The 20781-nt window shown below is 42.4% G+C and overlaps 1 protein-coding gene across 5 annotated transcripts in view; it reads right to left on the bottom strand.

The window, feature by feature from the left end:
* Positions 1-4826: 4826 nt before the first annotated feature.
* The window catches only part of cd276 (CD276 molecule), a 356577-nt gene continuing 340622 nt past the window's right edge, over positions 4827-20781 (bottom strand). For all 5 annotated transcript variants that reach the window (XM_087982239.1, XM_087982237.1, XM_087982234.1 and 2 more), the window contains one exon: positions 4827-5836. In XM_087982239.1, coding sequence (XP_087838365.1) covers positions 5814-5836 — 23 coding nt within the window. In that variant the 3' untranslated portion in view covers positions 4827-5813. The remainder of the gene's footprint in view (positions 5837-20781) is intronic.

Below are 20781 nucleotides of genomic sequence, written 5' to 3' on the forward strand. Positions count from 1 at the left end.
ACAGTATTTAAATGGTCATTGGATAAATATATGGATTATAGTGGAAGAGTGTATGTTAGATGGGCTTCAGATTGGTTTCACAGGTCAGCGCAACATCGAGGGCTGAAGGGCCTGTACTGCGCTGTAATGTAATATGTTCTAAAGTGCACAAAAGACATAAAGACAGGACTCAGAAAGGGTCAGTGGGTGGGGTGGGGGGATGCGGGATCTGACTGACTCAGGCACTAAAGTGTCTACCTTTTCTGTGAGGCTGCATTTAGAAGATTCTTTCATTTCTCTCATCATCACAGAAACCATTAGCTCCACTACAACAGTAATTCACATCATCTTTTTTCACGGGATGCTTTGAGAGCTTCTGTGGGCCAAATAGAGAGGGCTGCTAGATACAAAGTGGCACCTTTTTACTTGTGGATCAAAGTGTTGGGATCCAGCTTCAAAAGAGATGCTTTGAGTGGTATTACAAACACTGCCCCATTCAGAGACTCATTTATGATGCATCAGAAATGACCTGACACTCAAATTTCCATCCTATTCTTGGATCTATTCTTGACTTATATCAGGCACAATTCAATCATTTCCTGGTAGCTTTGTCGTGCCCATTTTAATCAGAACTCACAGCCCTATACTGACCTCACTAGCTGGTGCTTTTAATGGCTGCTGTGCTTGTTCATTGAATTCTTAAATAAGAGACTCCTTTGCAGACCATACACATTTCCATTTGAATAATCTGAACGTTAGTTTCCACTGGGACAGTTAAGGGACGGCTTAAAGACAAATTATGAGGGCTGCCCAGTGCTAAGGCGTTAGGCATGAAGTTGCAAAAGGGTTTTGGGACTTCTCCCACCCTATTGCTGTAACTGGGGCAGGAGATTAACAACTATTCTGCATGGGACTGAGGAAATGCACAGAGCCAAGGTTTCTGCTGGAAAGTGGGATTCGTGCACATACGTCGGCAGGGACTCGAAGGGCCGAAGGGCCTCTTCCATGCTGAATGACTTTATGGTACAAATGTAATTGAGAAAGTGAGAAAAGTGGCCAAGAATGTGGTCAACTTACTGGGGTTAAGAAGGATTCTAAAAGAGAGGCAGAAGGAGTCAGAGAGGTGCTGAGGTGACACAGCCACACATCTGGGACCATGTTGGTTGGAAACTAGCCTGGTATCAAGCAGAACAAAAGAACGATCAACCAATCTCTGTATGAACTAAACTCCCAGATTTAACATAGTAGTGTTTCACTTAATCCAATTTCCCCAGGACCCATTTCCAGTCAGATAACTTGGCTTTGAGCCAGCTCTGTAAGACTGTTATCATTCTGCATGCAATATCGCCTTGACAATACAACCAGATCTGTTGGACAGCCAAATATCAGATGTCCTTCAAGTCTAACCTCGAGAAAGAATCTATTAAAAATGCAGACATTACAGAAATGATTACTACATTGCACTGTTTATTAACATTCATAATTTTTCAATTGCACTTTCAGGTATCTAACTATGTCATCATTTAATTACAGCGTTTGTGAAATTAAAGTTCATAGTGAAACAATGAGTCATACAGTACAATGGCACTGCAATACAAGACATGGTAATATCACAGGTTGTGTGGCATCATAGCACTGTATTAGAGGTCTTTGTTGCAATAATAGTGGGAGCAGATCTAAGTCTCTCTTCTCCACTTTTATAACTCAACTTCACTGTTGATTCTTTAAGAATATTAAGTACCAGCCCTTCAGAACATACTGTCTGAGTAAGACATAGAGAGTAGCATCTGCAGACTTCAGGTGTTCTGAAGAAGGATCACAGGACATGAAACACTAACGATTTTTCTCTCCACAGGTACTGTCAGACCTGCTGAGTTTTTCCAGCGATTTCTGTTTTTGTTTACAGATTTAACGGAGCTCAGGCAACTGTGCAATGAAGAGTTATAGTGTCATTCAGGATAGAAACAGGCCCTTTGGCCCATCATGCCTATGCCCATCAATGAACAGCAATTACACTAATCTATCTACAGTTGGCGCATGCCTTATTATTCCCTGCCATTTTAAGATGCTTTTTAAATATCGTGAGTACCTGCCTCCCTCATTCTCTCAGGCAGCATGTTCCATGTTCTGGATTAGTGGTGCTGGAAGAGCACAGCAGTTCAGGCAGCTTCCAAGGAGCTTCGAAATCGACGTTTCGGGCAAAATTCCTGATGAAGGGCTTTTGCCCGAAACGTCGATTTCGAAGCTCCTTGGATGCTGCCTGAACTGCTGTGCTCTTCCAGCACCACTAATCCAGAATCTGGTTTCCAGCATCTGCAGTCATTGTTTTTACCTATAGTGAAACATGTTCCATGTATCTACCACAACTGGGTAAACAAAATTTCTCAGATCTTATCTTAACCACCTGTTCCTTACCTTAAGCTTATGTCCTCCAGTCTTAGATACATGTGCCGTTGGGAAAGGATTCTCACTATCTATCCTGTTTATGTCTCTCATAATTTTGGATATGTCAATTGCCTCAGCCTTCTCTACTCCAAGGAAAACAAACTCAGCCTATCTAGTCTCTCCTCACAACTGAGACTTTCCATCCATGTCCTGGTGAATTACCTTTGCATCCTCTCCAGTGCAAACATGTCCTTCTGATAGTGTGGTGACTAAAACTGCATATGTATTCCATCTGTGGTCTAACCCATGTTTTATAAAGTTGTAACAAGACTTCCTTGCTCCTATTTCCTATGTCCTGGTTGATGATGACTAACATCATATATGCCCCCTTCACCAACCTATCTACTGGTGTTGAAACCTTCAGGAATCTATGGGCTTGTACACCAAAATCCCTTTTTGCCTCTTGTACTCTCCAGGGATCTACCACTCATTATGTATATCCTTCCCTTATTAGATCTCTCAAAATGCATCACCTCATACATATCAGGATTAAATTCCTTCTGCCATTGCTCTGGCCAATATACCAGCTGATCAATATCAGACTGTAGCCTGAGACCATCCTCCTCACTATCAACACCAACACCAATTTTTCTACAAGCTTACTAATTGTACATTCTATATTCACGTTCAAGTCCTTAACTACATGACAAACAGCAAACACTGATCCTGTTGTACACTCTTGGGTCCAATTTGCCAACTTGCCTTGAATTCCATGGGCTCTTACCTTCTCGACCAACCTTCCATGTGGGACTTGGTCATGGGCCTTATTTCAGTCCATATTAACTACTCAACTACAGGATCCTCGTTAGTATAGTTTTCAGCTTTTCTCTCACTGTTTCAGACATCATCTGAATCTAATGAAGAGATGGCACACATTGAACTTTTATAACAATGATACAATCAAATCACAGGAATTATTTAATGCAACACCTTGCTCGACTTAAGCCTTGTGTGAATATGTTGTGATGATTAGCACATTGGGTCAATTCCTTTGCCCATTCTGTTTGATAATCAACCAAACAGGTAGAGAGGAACCTCGATTATCCAGCATTCGATTATCCAAATTTCAGATTATCTGGGTGAGATCGCAAGGTCCTGATGCTTGGCTAAACTGTGTTATTCAGCATTCGATTACCCAAACAAAGCACTCCCCGCCCAAGGCGTTCGGATAATCGGGGTTCCTCTGTACATGAGGACATGCAGATTCACCTGCAGCTTATTGTGCATTGATTCCATTTGTAAGAATTTAAGGGTTCAGGTACATAATTCTTTAAAGTTTGTGTCACTGGTAGACAGGGTAGTTAGGAAGGTGTTTAGCACGCTTAACTTCAATGCTCAGAACTTGAGTATAGGAGTTGGGATGTCATGTTGAGGTTCTATAGGACATTGGTGAGGCCTCTTCTGGAGCACTGTGTCCAGTTCTGGTCACCCTGTTATAGGACGGATATCAATAAACTAGAAAAGGTTCAAAAAACATTTACCAGGATGTTGCTGGGAATGGAGAGCTTGAGATATGAAAATAGACTAGAAAGGTTGGGATTTTATTTTCACTGAAGCGTCGGAAGTTGAGGAGTGATCTGACTGAGGTTTATAAAAACATGAGGGGCAGAATGACAAGGGACATTTCCCCAGGGTGGGGGAGTTCAAAATTAGGGAGCATATTTTTAAGGTGAGAGGAGGAAGATTTAAAAAGGACATGAAGGTGAACTTTTTTTTTACAGAGAGGTGGTTCATGTGTAGAATAAACTGCCAGGGAATGTGATGTGTGTGGGTGCAGTTACAATGTTGAAAAGACATTTGGATAAGATCATGAATACGAAAGGTTTGGAGGGATATGGGCCAAACGCAGACTAGTTTAGTTAGGGAACATGGTCAGCATGGACTGGTTGGACCAAGGGGTCTATTTCCTTTCTGTTTGACTGTACAATTAAAATATTTCAGAACTTGCAGGGGAAGCTAGCCAGGAGATGAAGGAGGGTGTAATAGAAACCTTGATTTCCATCCACGTAATAGATGGACCCTTTATGGGTCTCTCACATCCTGAATATGGCCCGTTCCATCAAGAATTGGCATGAAGATGCTACTTTTTATTAGATTTTGTTCACTTTTAATTGTCTTGATTATGCAGCAGCAAAGCCACCGTTGGGACCATGATCTCTATGTTACGGTAACCCCCCTTCCTTGACAGCCAGTGTTGAAGTCTGACATTGAGTCATGAGCATCTCCAGGCAACTGTGACATCAGCAAGCAAGGTGAGCAGCCAATCACACTTATGTAACTCCTCAAACAGCAGAGTAGGCCGTTAAAGGCATGTGATCCTTCATTTGCAATTTACATTTTCACAAAACAACTTATTGCGTGGATTCAGATTGATATAAACAAACTTGAAAGAAGAAAATATGAAAAATGCAAATGCCTTTTTATTCATTATGGAGAAGTTTTACATTCCCACAAATATCAACTTTGCTTCTTAGGACCATTGAGGTGTTTGGCAATGATTCTGAAGTTAGTACACAGTAAAGATTCCCAGTTATGCCTCATCCAACAACGTGAATCAACGGTTTTCACAGCAAGACTACCAACACAAGACGTCAATTCATTAATTGCTGTCTGGGGGACAGAGGTGGTCCTCAACAGCGGACTCTCAAGTCAAGCCTGGAATCACTGACATTAACTTCTGGAATTCTGTGTTATTCTGTGCGTGTGTGGACTCCAGCCATTATTGTGTTACACAGCAGAATAATGACGGTGAACACAGGCAGATTCACTGTCATTACATCCGCAAAACCTGTACCGTGGCTCTTCGGAGTTCCCACGTGAAATGGAAACGTGAAGACTTCAGAATGATTTACAGTGGTAGAAATGAAAGCTGTTACTTAACAACTGGAATGACTGACTGGAAAAAAAAAAAGCACAAATGTTCTTTCAAAGACAGCAGCTAGTTATATGTGTATTCAACAGCAATAAAGTCACTATCACAAGCCAAAATAGAACAATTCAACTCTTTAGATGAAAAATATCACTGAAAAATATCATTCCACTTCAGACTGTTTGACATTCTGAACATGGATCTGGGTTCTTCAGGCATTGAACTGACAGCAGATCGGTTAAATGTGTACAAAACATAATTAGATACATCCTTAATTTTTGACATGATATTAGCTTTCAGATAGTGGCATCTGCAGCAAATCCCAGGACAACTGGAGCAAACAGTCTGGTCAAACAACTAGACGGACAAAGGATTTAGCTCAATGGCAGCTGTGATCTCGGTTAATCCCAGCCTTAGGTCAGTTGGGTTATGCTTAAACAATGACAACCGTGAAGTAAGGCAGCAAAATGGCAAAGCACTTGTGGAAAGGTTCTTGACTTGCTTCGGATTTTCTTTCTTGTCATTCAAGTACTTCCTCTTCCACTGAAAGGAGAAAGAGAGAGAAAGAGGATGATTCATTTTGAACAAATCCAAGCAGGGATGGATAGTACTATGCAAGCTAGAAGCAGTTAAGGCACAAATACCACTAAGCAAAATCTGGGGAGCGGTGGGACCATGGATAGATAACATGGGACTTTCCATTCGTCAATTTCTCTATATATGGAGGGGTGGCATGGTGGCATGGTGGCTCAGTGGCTAGCACTGCTGCTTCACAGCACCAGGGACCCAGGTTCGATTCCTGCCTTGGGCGACAGTCTGTGTGGAGTTTGCACATTCTCACCGCGTGTCTGCGTGGGTTTCCTCCAGGTGTTATGGTTTCTTCCCACAATCCAGGTTAGGTAGACTGGGCATGGGAAATTGCCCATAGTGTTAGGTGCATTAGTAATTGTAGGGGAATGGGTCTGGGTGGGTTACTCTTCAGAGGGTCGGTGTGGACTTGTTGGACCAAAGGGCCTGTTTCAACACTGTAGGGAAGCAAGTCAAGAAGGCAAAGAGTTGATTTGATAGAGACATACAAGAGGATTAGATAGGGTAGATAGTGAAAGTCTTTTTCCTAGGATGGTGATGTCAGCTTGTACAAGGGGGCATAACTACAAATCAAGGGGTGATAGATTTAAGACAGATGTCACAGGCAGGTTCTTTACTCAGAGAGTGGTAAGGGCGTGGAATGCCCTACCTGCCAATGTAGTCAACTCAGCCACATTAGAGAGATTTAAACAATCCTTGGATAAGCACATGGATAATGATGAGTTGGTGTAGGGAGATGAGCTTAGAATAGTTCACAGGTCGGCGCAACATCGAGGGCCAAAGGGCCTGTTCTGCGCTGTATTGTTCTATGTGCGCCCTGCAAATGCTGCTCTCTGTTCAATTTACAAGCCATGATATGGAGGTGCCGGTGTTGTACTAGAGTACACAAAATCAGAAGTTACACAACACTGGGTTACAGTCCAACAGATTTATTTGAAATCACAAGCTTTCAGAGTGCAGCTCCCTCGTCAGGTGAAGTTAGTTTCCTGTGTGTCTGAAGTGAATAATTAAATTGTAAACATTTCTGTAGCCATGGCGATTTTTTTTTTCAAAGCAGTTTGTGAGGCTTGGCTTAGAGTGAATGATTTTGTGTGTACTATTTTTATTTATTTAAAATTTTTGTGACTTATTATTAGAAGTAATGGGAATTCAAGGTTGTTCTGGAATTTATTGGTTTTTTTACAGGTAATGGGAAACACCAATAGCTGAGAGAGACACTCTTTTAGTTTCACTTTGACTTTGAGTAGAGAAATCCTGTGAAATCCTTGGATAAGAATGGCTGTGTAGAACTGTGCTCCCTAGAAGGGAAAGATAGATAGTAAACTAGATTACCTTAGAGTGAGGAGTTCATGTTAGTCCTTAACCAGAAATGTTGGCATAAAACCCTGAAGAGGATACTTAAAGCTGAGTCCATTTCAGGTGTTCAATAGCTCTGGAAGAAATATCTGCAGTTCCAATCTAAAAGTTGAAGTCACAAGTGACTTAAAACTACCAAAGCGTTAAATACATAGATGCTGGTATGAGTATTGTGTGTGTGCTGTTTTGGATACTGTACTTATGCTGTTCAGTTTCTATGCAATTTATAAAGGACCATTTTCAGATTAATGGGATTACAATTTTACTGTGTGTTTATGGAATGCCCTGCCAGTAGCAATGGTGGACTCTTCCTCTTTATGGGCATTTTACCGGGCATTGGATAGGCATATGGAGGATAGTGGGCTAGTGTAGGTTAGGTGGGCTTGGAACGGCGCAACATCGAGGGCCAGAGGGCCTGTACTGCGCTGTATTCTTCTCTGTTCTATGTTCTATGTAAAATCTTTGAAGTTGGATTATAAGTAGGTAGTGTGGTTTATTCTATTTGATCATTTCTTTGTCATAGACCTTTGTTTAATGAGAACACAGTCTGCAGCATTGTGTGCGTATGTTTCAGTAAGAGACCACTTTGTTCAAACCAAAACAAATCAGGATATGTTCAATCAAGCCAGATTTCTTATTCATACACTAATAACATCAGCTGAGATCCTAACACCCCAAACACACAGCAGGTAGCCAATTAAATATTCATGGTGGGGGAGCGTGGTAGGGTCTAAAGAGGACGTTGATAACCATAGAAACATGGAAGATAGGTGCAGAAGTAGCCAATTCTGCCCTCTGAGCCTGCCCTGCTCCACCATTCAATCCCGGCAGTATCTTCGGAGGGGGTGAGGCTCGAGTGGGTGAGGGTGAGTGGAGAAATCGAGGCAGCCGATGTGCCTGGCTTGCTGTGTTCTTCCAGCCTCCTGCCTGTCTACTTTGGATTCCAACATCTGTAGCTGTTTGTCTCCCACCATTCAATCCCAGCTGTGCGCCACTTCAAACATTGCCGGCCTGGTTGAAGTAGCCAACTCAGTCCGTAGGGTATTTATAGTTCAGGGGAATGTGTAGCAACATCACAAGGAAGTTCTCTGTGTCGCATGGCTACATGATAGAAACTTCTCTCTGATACCTCATACTTACCCTGTCTCTGCCATGTACCCACCTAACATTACTCATGCAGTGTCTTCCCTCAATGGTAGTCACTCACACCAAACTACAAACCTTCCTGCTCTCTGTATTTCCCATTCACCTCACCATCTTTCCTGGCTAAGTATGGACAAGCTCCTTGCCTGAATGGATTAAGGACTACTCTCATTGAACTATACAGTGCAGGAATGGGCCAAAGCTGTGCTAAATATGATGCCAAATTAAAGTAATGCCTTCTGCCTGCCCTTGGTCCATATCCCATCATTTCTTGCATTTCATGTGCTTATCTAAAAGTCTCTTAAAGCCCCTGTGATATCTGCTAACACCACCACCCCTGGCAGTGGTGTTCCAGACTCCTACAACTCTTTGTGTAAAACACTTGCCCTTCATGTCTCTTTTGAACTTTCTCCCTCTCCCCTTAAAAGCATGCCCCTTAGTAATAGACATCAAGCCTTTCAGACTCGGGCATTTGGATGAAGCTGCTGGCACATGCTGTTATAGGAAGAAACTAGAGCGGGTTCAGAACAACTTTACCAGGAATTGTGCTGGGAATGGAGGGTTTGAGTTAGGAGGAATGGATGGATAGGCTGGGACCTCTTTCATGGGTGGGTATGAGGTTGAGAGGTGACTTTATAAAGGTTTATAAAATCATGAGGGGTATAGATAAGGTGAATGGCAGGTGTCTTTTCCCTAGGGTGGGGGATTTCAAAACTAAGGGGCATATTTTTAAGGTGAAAGATTTAAAAAAGACATGGAGGCAATTTTGTTTATACACAGAGAGTGGTTTGTATGTGAAATGAACTCCCAGAGGAAGTGGTGGATGTGGGTACAGTTACAATGTTTAAAAGACATTTGGATAAGTACATGAATACAAAATGTTTGGAGGGATATGGGCCAAGCGCAGGCAGGTGGGACTAGTCTAGTTTGGGATTATGGCTGGCATGGACTGGTTGGACCAAAGGGCCTGTGTCCGTGCAGTATGACTCTATGAAAAGTGTGTCATTATGGAACACAGTGTTGTCCAGCAATGTCTCTGCTTCCTTGACTGATCGGTGCTGTCAAACGTGAGAAGCTGCCCGACGTTGTGCCCATGCTAAAAGGCAAGACAGAGATGTTGCTGATGGGTCACTTAGTTCCGCGATTGGTCAATTAATGCACCTGTAAACAACTCTTTGTGCAACATGCAAACAATTGTTTATTGTATGTTCCAGCGCTGGGTTGGCAGACTCTGATTCACCCAGAAGTAGGAAAACGTCTTGGCCATTAAAAGAATCCAACAACCTTACAGAGCTTGCATAAGGTTTATTTACATTAATCATCATCAGACATGGAGCATGATCACAAAGTAACAACCAATCAATGAATTATAATCACTTCATGGGTAGTAGCTTGAACCAATGGTACTGATTAAGTCACCTTTACAAAGATTCACAGCTTGCAAAATGTCGTTTAGTTTTTCCTCTACGAGGACGCGCAGCTTGCAAATGTAGCTAGTATTTCCTCATCTTATCCACCTACTTCGTCATACTGGTGGTTAGTTATTTATGTTGCTTTAGGGACTAGCTTCAGGTAGTCACGTAGGCATAGGGAACTATTTTGTCTCGAGCTGCAATTTAGAAATAACTGTTGCTTTGCAATTTAATTTACCAAGACAGGAGCCATTTTGTGCAGCCCCCTATCCATTTTGTCCTACCTCCCACAGGACCATATCCTCACTGCGAGATTCCAAGTAAGTGCAATGTAAATGAGCATGAAGGAATCTAACAACCCTGAGATGCACCCTGAATCGAATCAGGAGACAGATACTTTTCCTTTTGTGCACAGTCGTCCGGTAGCAGCATCGGTGTTAATGAGCTCCAAAGTACTATATTATAAGTTAGTTAGAATTGTGGTGTGCTGAGGCTGGTGCTGATGCTGAGATCCATGGGCAGAGAACATTGCCCATTGTCGTCTACTGAGCTTGCCCTGAGTGGTTAGGGAAGACTGGCGAAGACAGACTTGGAGTAGGCACCAGCAAGCTGCCAGGTAACTGTCATTCAAATCGGAAATTGTTGGCATCTACATTTCTCGCCAATACTTGGGGAAATAAGGAATCAAAATAAGGCCAGATTAGTTAGTAATAAGATGTTAATCCATGCAAATAGGATCCTTTTGGCTTATTCACCACATTTTTACCCAGCTGCTGAAACACTAAGGGGAAATTCGGACTTTATTTCTCTCTCAATATCGAGAAAATAATTTTTTCTCCATTCTCGCAGTATTCCCCCAATGTTTTCATTGTACTCCATGTTGTTAGACTTTGGGAAAATTCTGCCCAATGTCTTCAAGTGTAGGAAAATCTCCAAGTAGAGCCAATTTTTTGGCAGTTTCAGGGGAATATCAGTTTCCTTTCCTCAAGGACATAAGTGAACCAGGTGGGTTTTCCTGACAAAGGTTTCAAGGGAATCATGTGATATTTATTGAATTCAAATTCTACCATCTGCCCACAGCAGGGTTTGAACCCAGATCCCCAGAACATTACCTGGGTCAATTGTCCAGTGATAATACCACTAGGCCATTGCTTCCCATAAATGATCATGGAGACGTTGGAATGGTGACAGGATGAAGACACATGCCTACCTCATTTGATGATCAGGTAGGCCTTCAACCTCAGATTGAATTTTGAGGGGGAGGGGGGAGGGATGCGCTGAGTATCACACATAAACTTCTCATCAGATTAAAATATGCCAACCCCAAGGGGGTGATAAAACACCTTTCCCTCCAGTGCATTATTTTCTAAACAGTTCAGAACAATCCCTACTGGGACTTTGAAAAGCTACATGCCATGACAGGATTTTAACCCAGAACTTTGGTCTTTGATTACTAGAGCAGTAATAGTACCTTGGCATCACTACTGTTAATGATAGTCTAGTGGTATTATCACTGGAGTGTTAATCCAGATAATGACCTGGGGTTGAATCCTGCCACATCCGATGGTAGAATTTGAATTCAACAAAACTCTGGAGTTAAGAGTCTAATGATGAGCGATGAGCAATGGTCCACTGCCAATTACTGGGGGAAAACATATCTGGTTCACTAATGTCCTTTAGGGAAAGAAACTGCCATCCTCACCTGGTCCGGCCTCCATGTGACTCCAGACCCACAGCAATGTGGTTGACACTTAACTACCCTCTGGGCAATAAAAGCCTGGGCAGTGACACCCTCATCCCATGAATGAATAAACAGAAATGCATGCAGGGAAGAAAATGGAATGTCACATCAAGAAATTAATTCACAGAGAAATACCAGAACAGAGTTTCTAAATTATTCACCAGTTTACAATATGTAAATCGAAGGATGGAGATTGTCCATTGGGAAAAAAAACATAAGAAACAGCAGATAAATTCGACAAGTATTGCTTTACACAAAATGATCCAATACTTGAAACATACCTCCCAGCTACTGTAGGTTGGATCAAATCCCAGTCCAGCAGCACCAGGACAACCCGTTAGCTCTGGATTTTTTTCTGTTCGTTTGTGGGATTTGGGAAATACACATGCATTGTCCATTCCTATTTGACCTCAGGAATGTGTCCTGAGCCCCACCTTAACAACAGAGCAGTGTACACATCCATCTTTAAAAGATCATAAGATGTAACAGCACAAGTAGGCCATTCAGCCCATCCAGTCTGCTCCGCCATTCAATGAGATCAAGGCTGATCTGATAATCCTCTTACTTTCTCCCCATATTTACTCAGTAAAAATGTCTCCAATCTCCCATTTTCCACCTTCCATGGACTTGAGCTAATTTAAAATGCTGCTTCCCGTATCTCAACATATCCCATCCACCTCACCTGAGTCCAGTGACCCACAATGGCTCCCGTTCCATCAATGTTTCTGTTTTAAAATTCTCATAATTGTTACGAGACTCCTCACCTATCCAAGTCACGGCAAAAGGACCCAGCTGAAATCCTCCAAGATCTCTTCAATCCTCCACTCCTGGACTTTGCTCATCCCAGTTTTAATTACTCCACACTCTGTGGTAGCCATCTGGGTCCCTAAACTCTGGAATTCTCTCCCTCAACCTCACTTCTCTGTTCTCTTCTGTTTGGTCAACTCTCCGAACATCTTTGGGTGTCAAGTTATGTTTATTAGCACTCCTGTTGAAACACCTCAACATGATGTGCTATGTTGAGGGTGCTCTTGAAGAATGAAGAGAGGATCTGATCAGAGTTCAACTGAGAACTTATCTGGAGTCTAAAAATAATCTAAAACATCCTTTAACAAAAGTTTCAACGAATAGGGTATAACTGGCATGTACTAAGTAAAAAGCAATCCAAGCATGATTAAAGTAAAACAGAACAAGGTTGTTATCCAGTAAGCAATTCTTTACTACCTCTAAATTATACCTAAAATGAATTACTGACTGTTGTGGCTTTATGAGGTGTACTTTGTCCTGGATTCCTTTAAGAAAGAGATTGAACGGGAGGCGCAGAACTGTCTGTGGTAACGTAAACAGCTTGTAGAGCCTTGGACATTTTTTTGAAAAGGTCTGGAAGCTGTGGGTTCGTATCCCACTTTGATGCCTTGAGCCAATAAACCTGGCTGACTCCACAGAACAGTACCGAGGGATGACAGAGACACAATCCTTTGGATGCGATTCCAAAGGCCATGTCCATTCCCACAGATGGAAATAAAGAGCTTTTTTGAAGAGGGAGGAGGGGTATTATCCTCAGGTCTTTGTGAAAAACAAATTATTTGGTGACTGCTTCATGTAGGATTTTGCTGTGCAGAGATGGGCTGTCAAATTTGCCATATCACAATGGTGACCGCATATTTGAAGTAATTCATTGCCCAGATAGTGTCTCTGGATTGCTTGATGGTGTGAAAGGCGCTACACAGATGCAAAAGTCCATTCATTGCAAGCTTTACATCGAATGACAAGTCGTGAAGTCTGTCTTGGTCAAAGCCTACGTGCAATCCTGTCACTCCTATGGATATAGTGGAGAAAAAAAACCTGGAAACCACATCCTAAGATTAAGAAGAAAGAGCAGAAAGAGGAGGGAAGGGCAGAAAGTGTTCTGAGCAGGCTCAGAAAGCTGAATGGAATCATAGAATCCCTACAGTGTGGAAGCAGGCCATTCGGCCCATCAAGTTCACAATAACCCTCTGAAGAGCATCCCATCCAGACCCACCACCCCCCATTCTATTTAGCATGGCCAATCCACCTAACCTATACGTCCCTGGACACTACAGGCAATTTAGCATAGCCAATCCACCCTAAATTACACATCCCTGGACACTACAGGCAATTTAGCATGGCCAATCCACCCTAACCTACACACCCCTGGACACTACAGGCAATTTAGCACGGCCAATCCAGCTTACCCTGCACACCCCTGGACACTACAGGCAATTTAGCATGGCCAATCCACCCTAACCTACACACCCCTGGACACTACAGGCAATTTAGCATGGCCAATCCACCTTAACCTGCACATCTTTGGACTGTGGGAGGAAACCTAAGCACCTGGAGGAAATCCACGCAGACACAGGAGAACTCCACAGTCGCCCGAGGGTGAGATTGAACCTGGGATACTGGGGCTGCGAGGCAGCAGTGCTAACCATACGGCCAAGAGAGAGTATTTTTTTTAAATTGCATTTACAAAAAAAAATTCATTGAATGTAAGCAATGTTGACAAGGTTAATTTTCATTGCCCATCCTTATTTGCCACAACTGAATACCTTCTGGGACATTGGAGACGGCAATTAAGAGTTAACCACATTGCTTATGATCTGGAGTCACATGTAGGCCAGACTGGCTAACAATGGCAGATTTCCTTCCCTGCAGGGAAACAATAAAGAAGCAGAAACTAGGCTGAGAGTACCAAAGGTTGAAAAGCATTGAGGTTGAAGAGCTGTGACAGCAAAGCAGAACAACTGGGGTGGCACGATGGCTCAGCCGTTAGTACCACTGCCTCACAGCTCCAGGGACCCTGATTCGATCCCATCCTTGGGCAACTGTCTACGTAGAGTTTGCACATTCTCCCTGTGTTGTGTGGGGTTCCTCCAGGTGCTCTGGTCCTCTCCAACATTTGGAAGATGTGCACGTTAGGTGAATTGGCCATTCTAAATTCACCATAGTGTGCAGGCTATATAGATTAGCCATGGGGAATACAGGGTTACAAGGTGGATTATCTTCAGAGGGTTGGTGTAGACTTGAAGGGCTGAATGGTCTACTTCCACACTGTAGGGATTCTATAAACTGAGCTCCTAAATCTCACAAGCGGATTTGGGAAATATTGCTTTTTTTGGCCAAGCTCTGCAAAGACCTCACAGAGGCAGCAGCTTGTATGGTTGCTTCAATTAGTCAATGCCAACGATGAGTGGCAGCAGCTACACAGAGACTGGCATGATTGACTGTGCCCTCCCTCTGATGAAAAAGGGTTGGCGCACGCCTAAGTGGTAATCATAATGGAGGAAAATCAAACAAGAATATTCCTCTTAAAATCACTTCCACAACACGCACACCAAATGACCATTCTTTAAAGGTTGAAAACAAAGGAAATGTGTCAGAATGAGGAGACTTAAATTTTGAGTCATTTCAATTTAAAAAGTCTTACTACATGGAGCAGCACGGTAGTTAACTTCCTCAAAGCGCCAGGTTTGATTCCACCCTTGGATGAGTGAGAGGGGTAGAGAGAGAGAGCCAGAGAGAGAGAGAAAGAGAGAGAGAGAGAGAGAGAGTGTGTGTTACACATTTTCCCCATGTTTCTGTGGGATTCCTGCCCAGTCCCAAAGATGTGCAGCTTAGGTGGATTGGCCATGCTGAATTGCTCTGTAGTGTCCAAGGATGTGCAGGCTAGGTGGAATAACCATGGGAAATACGGGGTTACAGGGATAGTGCAGCAGAGGTGGATCTGGGTGGGTTGATCTTCAGAGGCTCGGTGTGGACTTGATGGGCTGAATGGTCTGCTTCCACACTGTAGGGATTCCATGATTTCCCAAGTCTTGTACTATGATTTTCCTCACAATCGCGCCATTGTTACTTCAATTTTTTTCCCCAAATAAGTAAAGAGCTATTTTTCCTCCTAACATTGCGAACAGATAGGAATTTGCTGATGTTATTTTGGCACATGTTAAGATATCTGTAGTCATGATTTCACTGGGAGCAGAGTTGATGCTTCACTGCTGACTGGGGCCTGGAAGAAACACAGAAATGACCAGATGGCAGAAAATGCAGTCTGCCAGAAGGAGAAACAATCGGTCAACCTCTGGCCAACACTAATCATCTGGGCCAGCTGCAGAAGGGACAGGAAAATTAAGGGTAGGTGATGGCCTAGTGGCATTATCACTAGACTGTTAGTCCAGAGACCCCCAGGTAATGTTCCGGGAGCCTGGGTTCAAATCTGATGGTGGAATTGGAACTGAGTAACAAAATCGAGAATTAAGTGTCGAACGATTATTTGGAACTATTATCAGGGGAAAACCCCATCTGGTTCACCAATGCCCTTTAGGGAAAGGAAATTTACCTGGGTCTGGCCTATGTATGATTCCAGACACACTGCAATGTGTCAGGATTAGAGTGATACTGGAAAAGCACAGCAGGTCACGCGGCATCCGAGGAGCAGGAAAATCAACGTTTCGGGCAAAAGCCCTTCATCCTGTTCCAACACCACTCTAATCTTGACTCGAATCTCCAGAATCTGCAGTACCCACTTCTGCCACACTGCAATGTGTTCAAATCCTAACTGCCCTCTAGGGAACTAGGAATGGACATTAAATCCTGGTCGAGCCAGGAATGCCCATATATAAATGAATGAATAAAAATAAATTGGCCTCTAAAGCTATAATGCTCAATGTGGAGGTGGTATTTGGTACAGCCCAATATCTTCCAAAATGTAAGAATGTCATCAAAGGTAAGGCCAGCAGACCAGAATTGTACTGATAGTTCCCTTTCTGAGCAGAGGTCAGCACACACACATTGATATCCAAAAGTAATTTTAATGTTCAGATGGATCGCTTCGGATTTCTGCCACCGTGCTAACAATACAAAGTATTCTTCAAAGATTTTTAAAGATCTTTTGGCTATCTGAGCTAATTGATAATCCTTAGGTGAAGTCTCATCAAAAATTCAGTACCATTGACACATTGCTGCCCTCGTGTTACAGTGCAGGTTCAATCTTTGACCTCTAATTCCAGAATCACCTTTTTATGCCCCTGTGCATTGCTGAGTGAGCACTGCGCGGTCAGAGGTGCCAGGTGAGCTGCTAAAGCATGCCCCATCTATCAGCTCGGGTAAATATAGAAGATTCCATGGTACCAGTAGAAGAAGTGTGTTATCCCTCACTCAACATCACACACACACACAAATTACCTTGATATTATCACATTGCTGTTTCTGGGAGCTTGTTGCACATTCCAGTTGTTATAGTCCATAAGGATGCCAACAACACAGATAGGATGAGGCATAAGGTTTTGCATAGGGATTATGAGAAACCGGGGACCAGATTAATAAAGCAGAATTGCAGAGGGAACAATCTCTGAATTATCACCTGACCCACAAGCAAACTGACATCGGGTACACAGGATCAGAGAGTTAAATGTGTGGCACATACGGCAGTATGGGAGAAAAGGGTTTGGATTCATTCAGAAATTGCACCAATACTGGGGAAAGCAGAGTTGTACCTTCAAGACTCTTCATCTGAACCTTATGGACCGGTATCCTGGTGAATCATAAGACTATAACTTTGTAACATTAACACAGTGCCAAAATGGATCCACCTGAACATTAAAATTACTTTTGGATGTGAATGTACATGTGCTGATCTCTGATTCAGAAAGAGACACAGAACTATCAGTACAATTCTGGTCTGTTGGCCTTACCTTTGAGGACATTCATGCATTTTGGTTAAAGAAAGCTCGTTAATCAAAAGAGAGATCACAAGAAGGGACATTTATAAGTGAGAGACAAAGGACACAGAGTAAAGCAGGGATAGCAATATAGAAGGCAATGCAGCTTTTGTTATCTCTTGCAAGTGGCATCTCTTCAAACTGCAAGAAGATTTTTGTTGCTTCAAATGCCATCTTATTTTTGTCTGAGAAGCCTGATGGTTGTCCTTTTATTCTTCACAATTTACATTAACTCCACATTCAACTGGATGTCGTTGTAGTTCAAAAGACGTCAGCAGGGAGCACTGAAAATTTTGTTCCAACTTAATGGGGAATAATGCGCCAATAATCGTATCCCCAAGTCATCACAAAGTGTACAAATGTTTTAAAATCTCTGTGAGACCAGCAAAACCTGATAGCTACACAAGGCAAAAGCTGTCTAGGTTTCTTCAGCAGCAGTAAAACCAACCCTATTAACTGTAACATACTTTACTTTAAAAAGAACAGTGCTACTTAAAGAATTCCACTCTAAAGCCCCAAATACAAACACAGACACATTGTGACAATATGTGCTTTTAAGAAGGCTTTGTTCGGTCCTTTTAGTTTGAAGAAGGGTGTTGCAAACCCAGGGTTGAGGTGTCTGCTCCATGGAAAGCAGAGTGAAGAGCTTTGTCTTCTTTTAAAATTAGAAACAAAAAAGCATGAATGGGTGAAGCCAGGCTCATACCCATGGTTTAGTTTTGCTTTCAGTTGTTGAAGGCAGAGTTCGGAGTTGAAGCAGCTAGATGCAGCTCTTTCTCTGCTGCTGCTGCTGCAAAAAGCTTGAGTTCTCCCTCTGCTGCTAGATTCATTTTGTTGGCAATCCTGCTCCTGGCCTGGAGGAGATTGCATGTCGGGAAATCTCTTTTACTGAATTTGCCATTGCCAAAAGTGTGTTTATGGGATGCAGCTATATTAGAATAGTTGGTGTGCAGTAGTTAAATAACATCGTTTTGTTAAGTAGTTCAACAGAGTTAAAGTTATGCCAATTCTTTTTGATTGTTTGTATTTATATTGCGGTGTAAGAATAAAGTGTGTTTTGCTTAAAGCCTGGTAGTTTGACTTGATTTATTGCAGTCACTTGTACCTAAGTACAGCGAAAAGCTTTGTTTACAAGCAGTGTAGGCAGATCATAGTAAGTATGGACATGCAGATCATAGGGTGCTTAGACAGAGCGACATACAGGTTACACTGCACAGGAAGTGTGCAAAGCAACATTAGCATTATTTTAAGTTAGTGAGTCCATTTGTTAATTTAATAATGGCAGGGAAGAAGCTGTTCTTGAACTTGTCAGTGCGTGTGTTCAAACTTTTGTATCTTCTGCCTGACGAGTTGTATGAGTTTATTACATCTTGAATGCAGTGCCTTACACTTGCTTCTAAATAAGATAAAAATTAGGGCCTAGGTATATTTTGAGAGGGTTTGGTCTGGTCCAGAACATACACAGTACTATTATAGGAAGAAAAATAATATAGAGCTGAAAATGTGTTCCTGGAAAAGTGCAGCAGGTCAGGCAGCATCCAAGGAGCAGGAGAATTAACGTCAATTCTCCTGCTCCTTGGATGCTGCCTGACCTGCTGCGCTTTTCCAGCAACACATTTTCAGCTCTGATCTCCAGCATCTGCAGTCCTCACTTTCTCCTAGAAAAATAATATAGACAAGGGAAACAAGATTCAAAGGCCAGCCCACAAGTTAGATATTTCTCTTTCTCTCAGTCCTTTAGGTTTTTGCAATGATGAGACTCTGCTGCCTGTACAGATATGGTCATCATTGAGTCAGCTGTGACTGGCCAGATTCAGGTAGTTCACTGCCATCTTCTCAACACTAAATAGGGATGGTCTATAAATGCTGGCCAAACTCCACAAATACATTAAAAAAAAACTACCTACCAGCAAACCTTTTTAAGTAAAATAACCCTGTACTTCAAAACAGAATGATAACAAGAACACAAAAGAGAATAATTTATCACAGTAGAAAAGATGCACTCATGGGAAATTAATACTCTCTCATCTATTTTTTTAAACCAATATAATTTGTATTGTAGGGGAGAAAGTGAGGACTGCAGATGCTGGAGATCAGAGCTGAAAATGTGTTGCTGGAAAAGCGCAACAGGTCAGGCAGCATCTAAGGAACAGGAGAATCGACGTTTCAGGCATAAGCCCTTCTTCAGGATTGTATTGTAAGCAATCAAGCCAAGCACTGAACAAACTAAACCTACTGGAAAATGGCTCTGACTTCAAGAGTTTCGAAACTGACCATTCTGAAATTCCTAATTAAGAGGCGCAATCTTTCCCTCCATGTTAACTGTATTTACGTTTTGTCCAGTTGACTGATGCTATTCTTGATGACAGAGTTACTTTAAATAATTTGGGAACTGTTTCACATACACTGATGGGACTACTTTGAATCTTCCACATTTTCGCACACATTTTATTTCCTTTTGGGAATATTGGGGAAGTGTTTGCAGGCTGATTATCAACTTGTTGGACCACAAACATGACCTTCCATTGCCAATACGCCCTCAAGCGCATGACTGACCGAACTGCAAGATCTTATGTCTTGAATGGTTCAAGTATGACTGCAAATGTTAGTACATGAAAAGGAAAGGTTTGGAGGCATATGGGCCAGGAGCAGGCAGGTGGCACTAGTTTAGTTTGGGATTCTAAACAAAAACAGAAGCAGCTGGAAAAGCCCAGCAGGACTGGCAGCATCTGTGGAGAGAAATCAAAGTTAACATTTCAGGTCCAGTAACGCTTCCTCAGAATGGTTCCTGAAAGTTGCCACCCAGGTTGATAATGTCATTAAGAAGGCATACGGTGTGTTAGCTTTTATTGGGAGAGGGATTGAGTTTCACAGCCACGAGGTTATGCTGCAGCTGTACAAAACTCTGGTGCAGCCGCACTTGGAGAATTGTGTACATTTCTGGTCACCACATTATAGCAAGGATATGGAAGCTTTGGAAAGGGTTCAAAGGAGATTTACTAGGATGTTGGCTGGTATGGAGGGAAGGTCTTATGAGGAAAGGCTGAGGGACTTGAGGCTGTTTTCATTAGAGAGAAGAACATTAAGAGGTGACTTAATTGAGACATATAAGATAATCATAGGGCTGGATAGAGTGGACAGTGAGAGCCTTTTTCCTCAGATAGTGATGGCTAGCACGAGGGGAAATAGCTATAAATTGAGGGGTGGTAGATATAGGACAGACGTTAGAGGTAGATTCTTTACCCAGTGAGTAGTAGGGGCATGGAACATGCTGCCTGAAACAGAAGTAGAGTTGCTAACTTTAAAGGTATTTAAATGGTCATTGGATAAACATATGGATGATAATGGAATAATGTAGGATAGATAGGCTTCAGATTGGTTCCACAGGTTGGCGCAACATCGAGGGCCAAAGGGTTGTAATGTTTTATGTTCTAAGAGTCACTGGACCTGAAACATTAACTTTGATTTCTCTTCACAGGTGCTGCCAGACCTGCTGAGCTTTTTGAG

The sequence above is a fragment of the Chiloscyllium plagiosum genome, unplaced genomic scaffold, assembly GCF_037043375.1.
Source record: "Chiloscyllium plagiosum isolate Xiang-an unplaced genomic scaffold, Cpla_swu_hap1 HiC_scaffold_42, whole genome shotgun sequence".
In the NCBI taxonomy this organism is placed as follows: Eukaryota; Metazoa; Chordata; class Chondrichthyes; order Orectolobiformes; family Hemiscylliidae; genus Chiloscyllium; species Chiloscyllium plagiosum.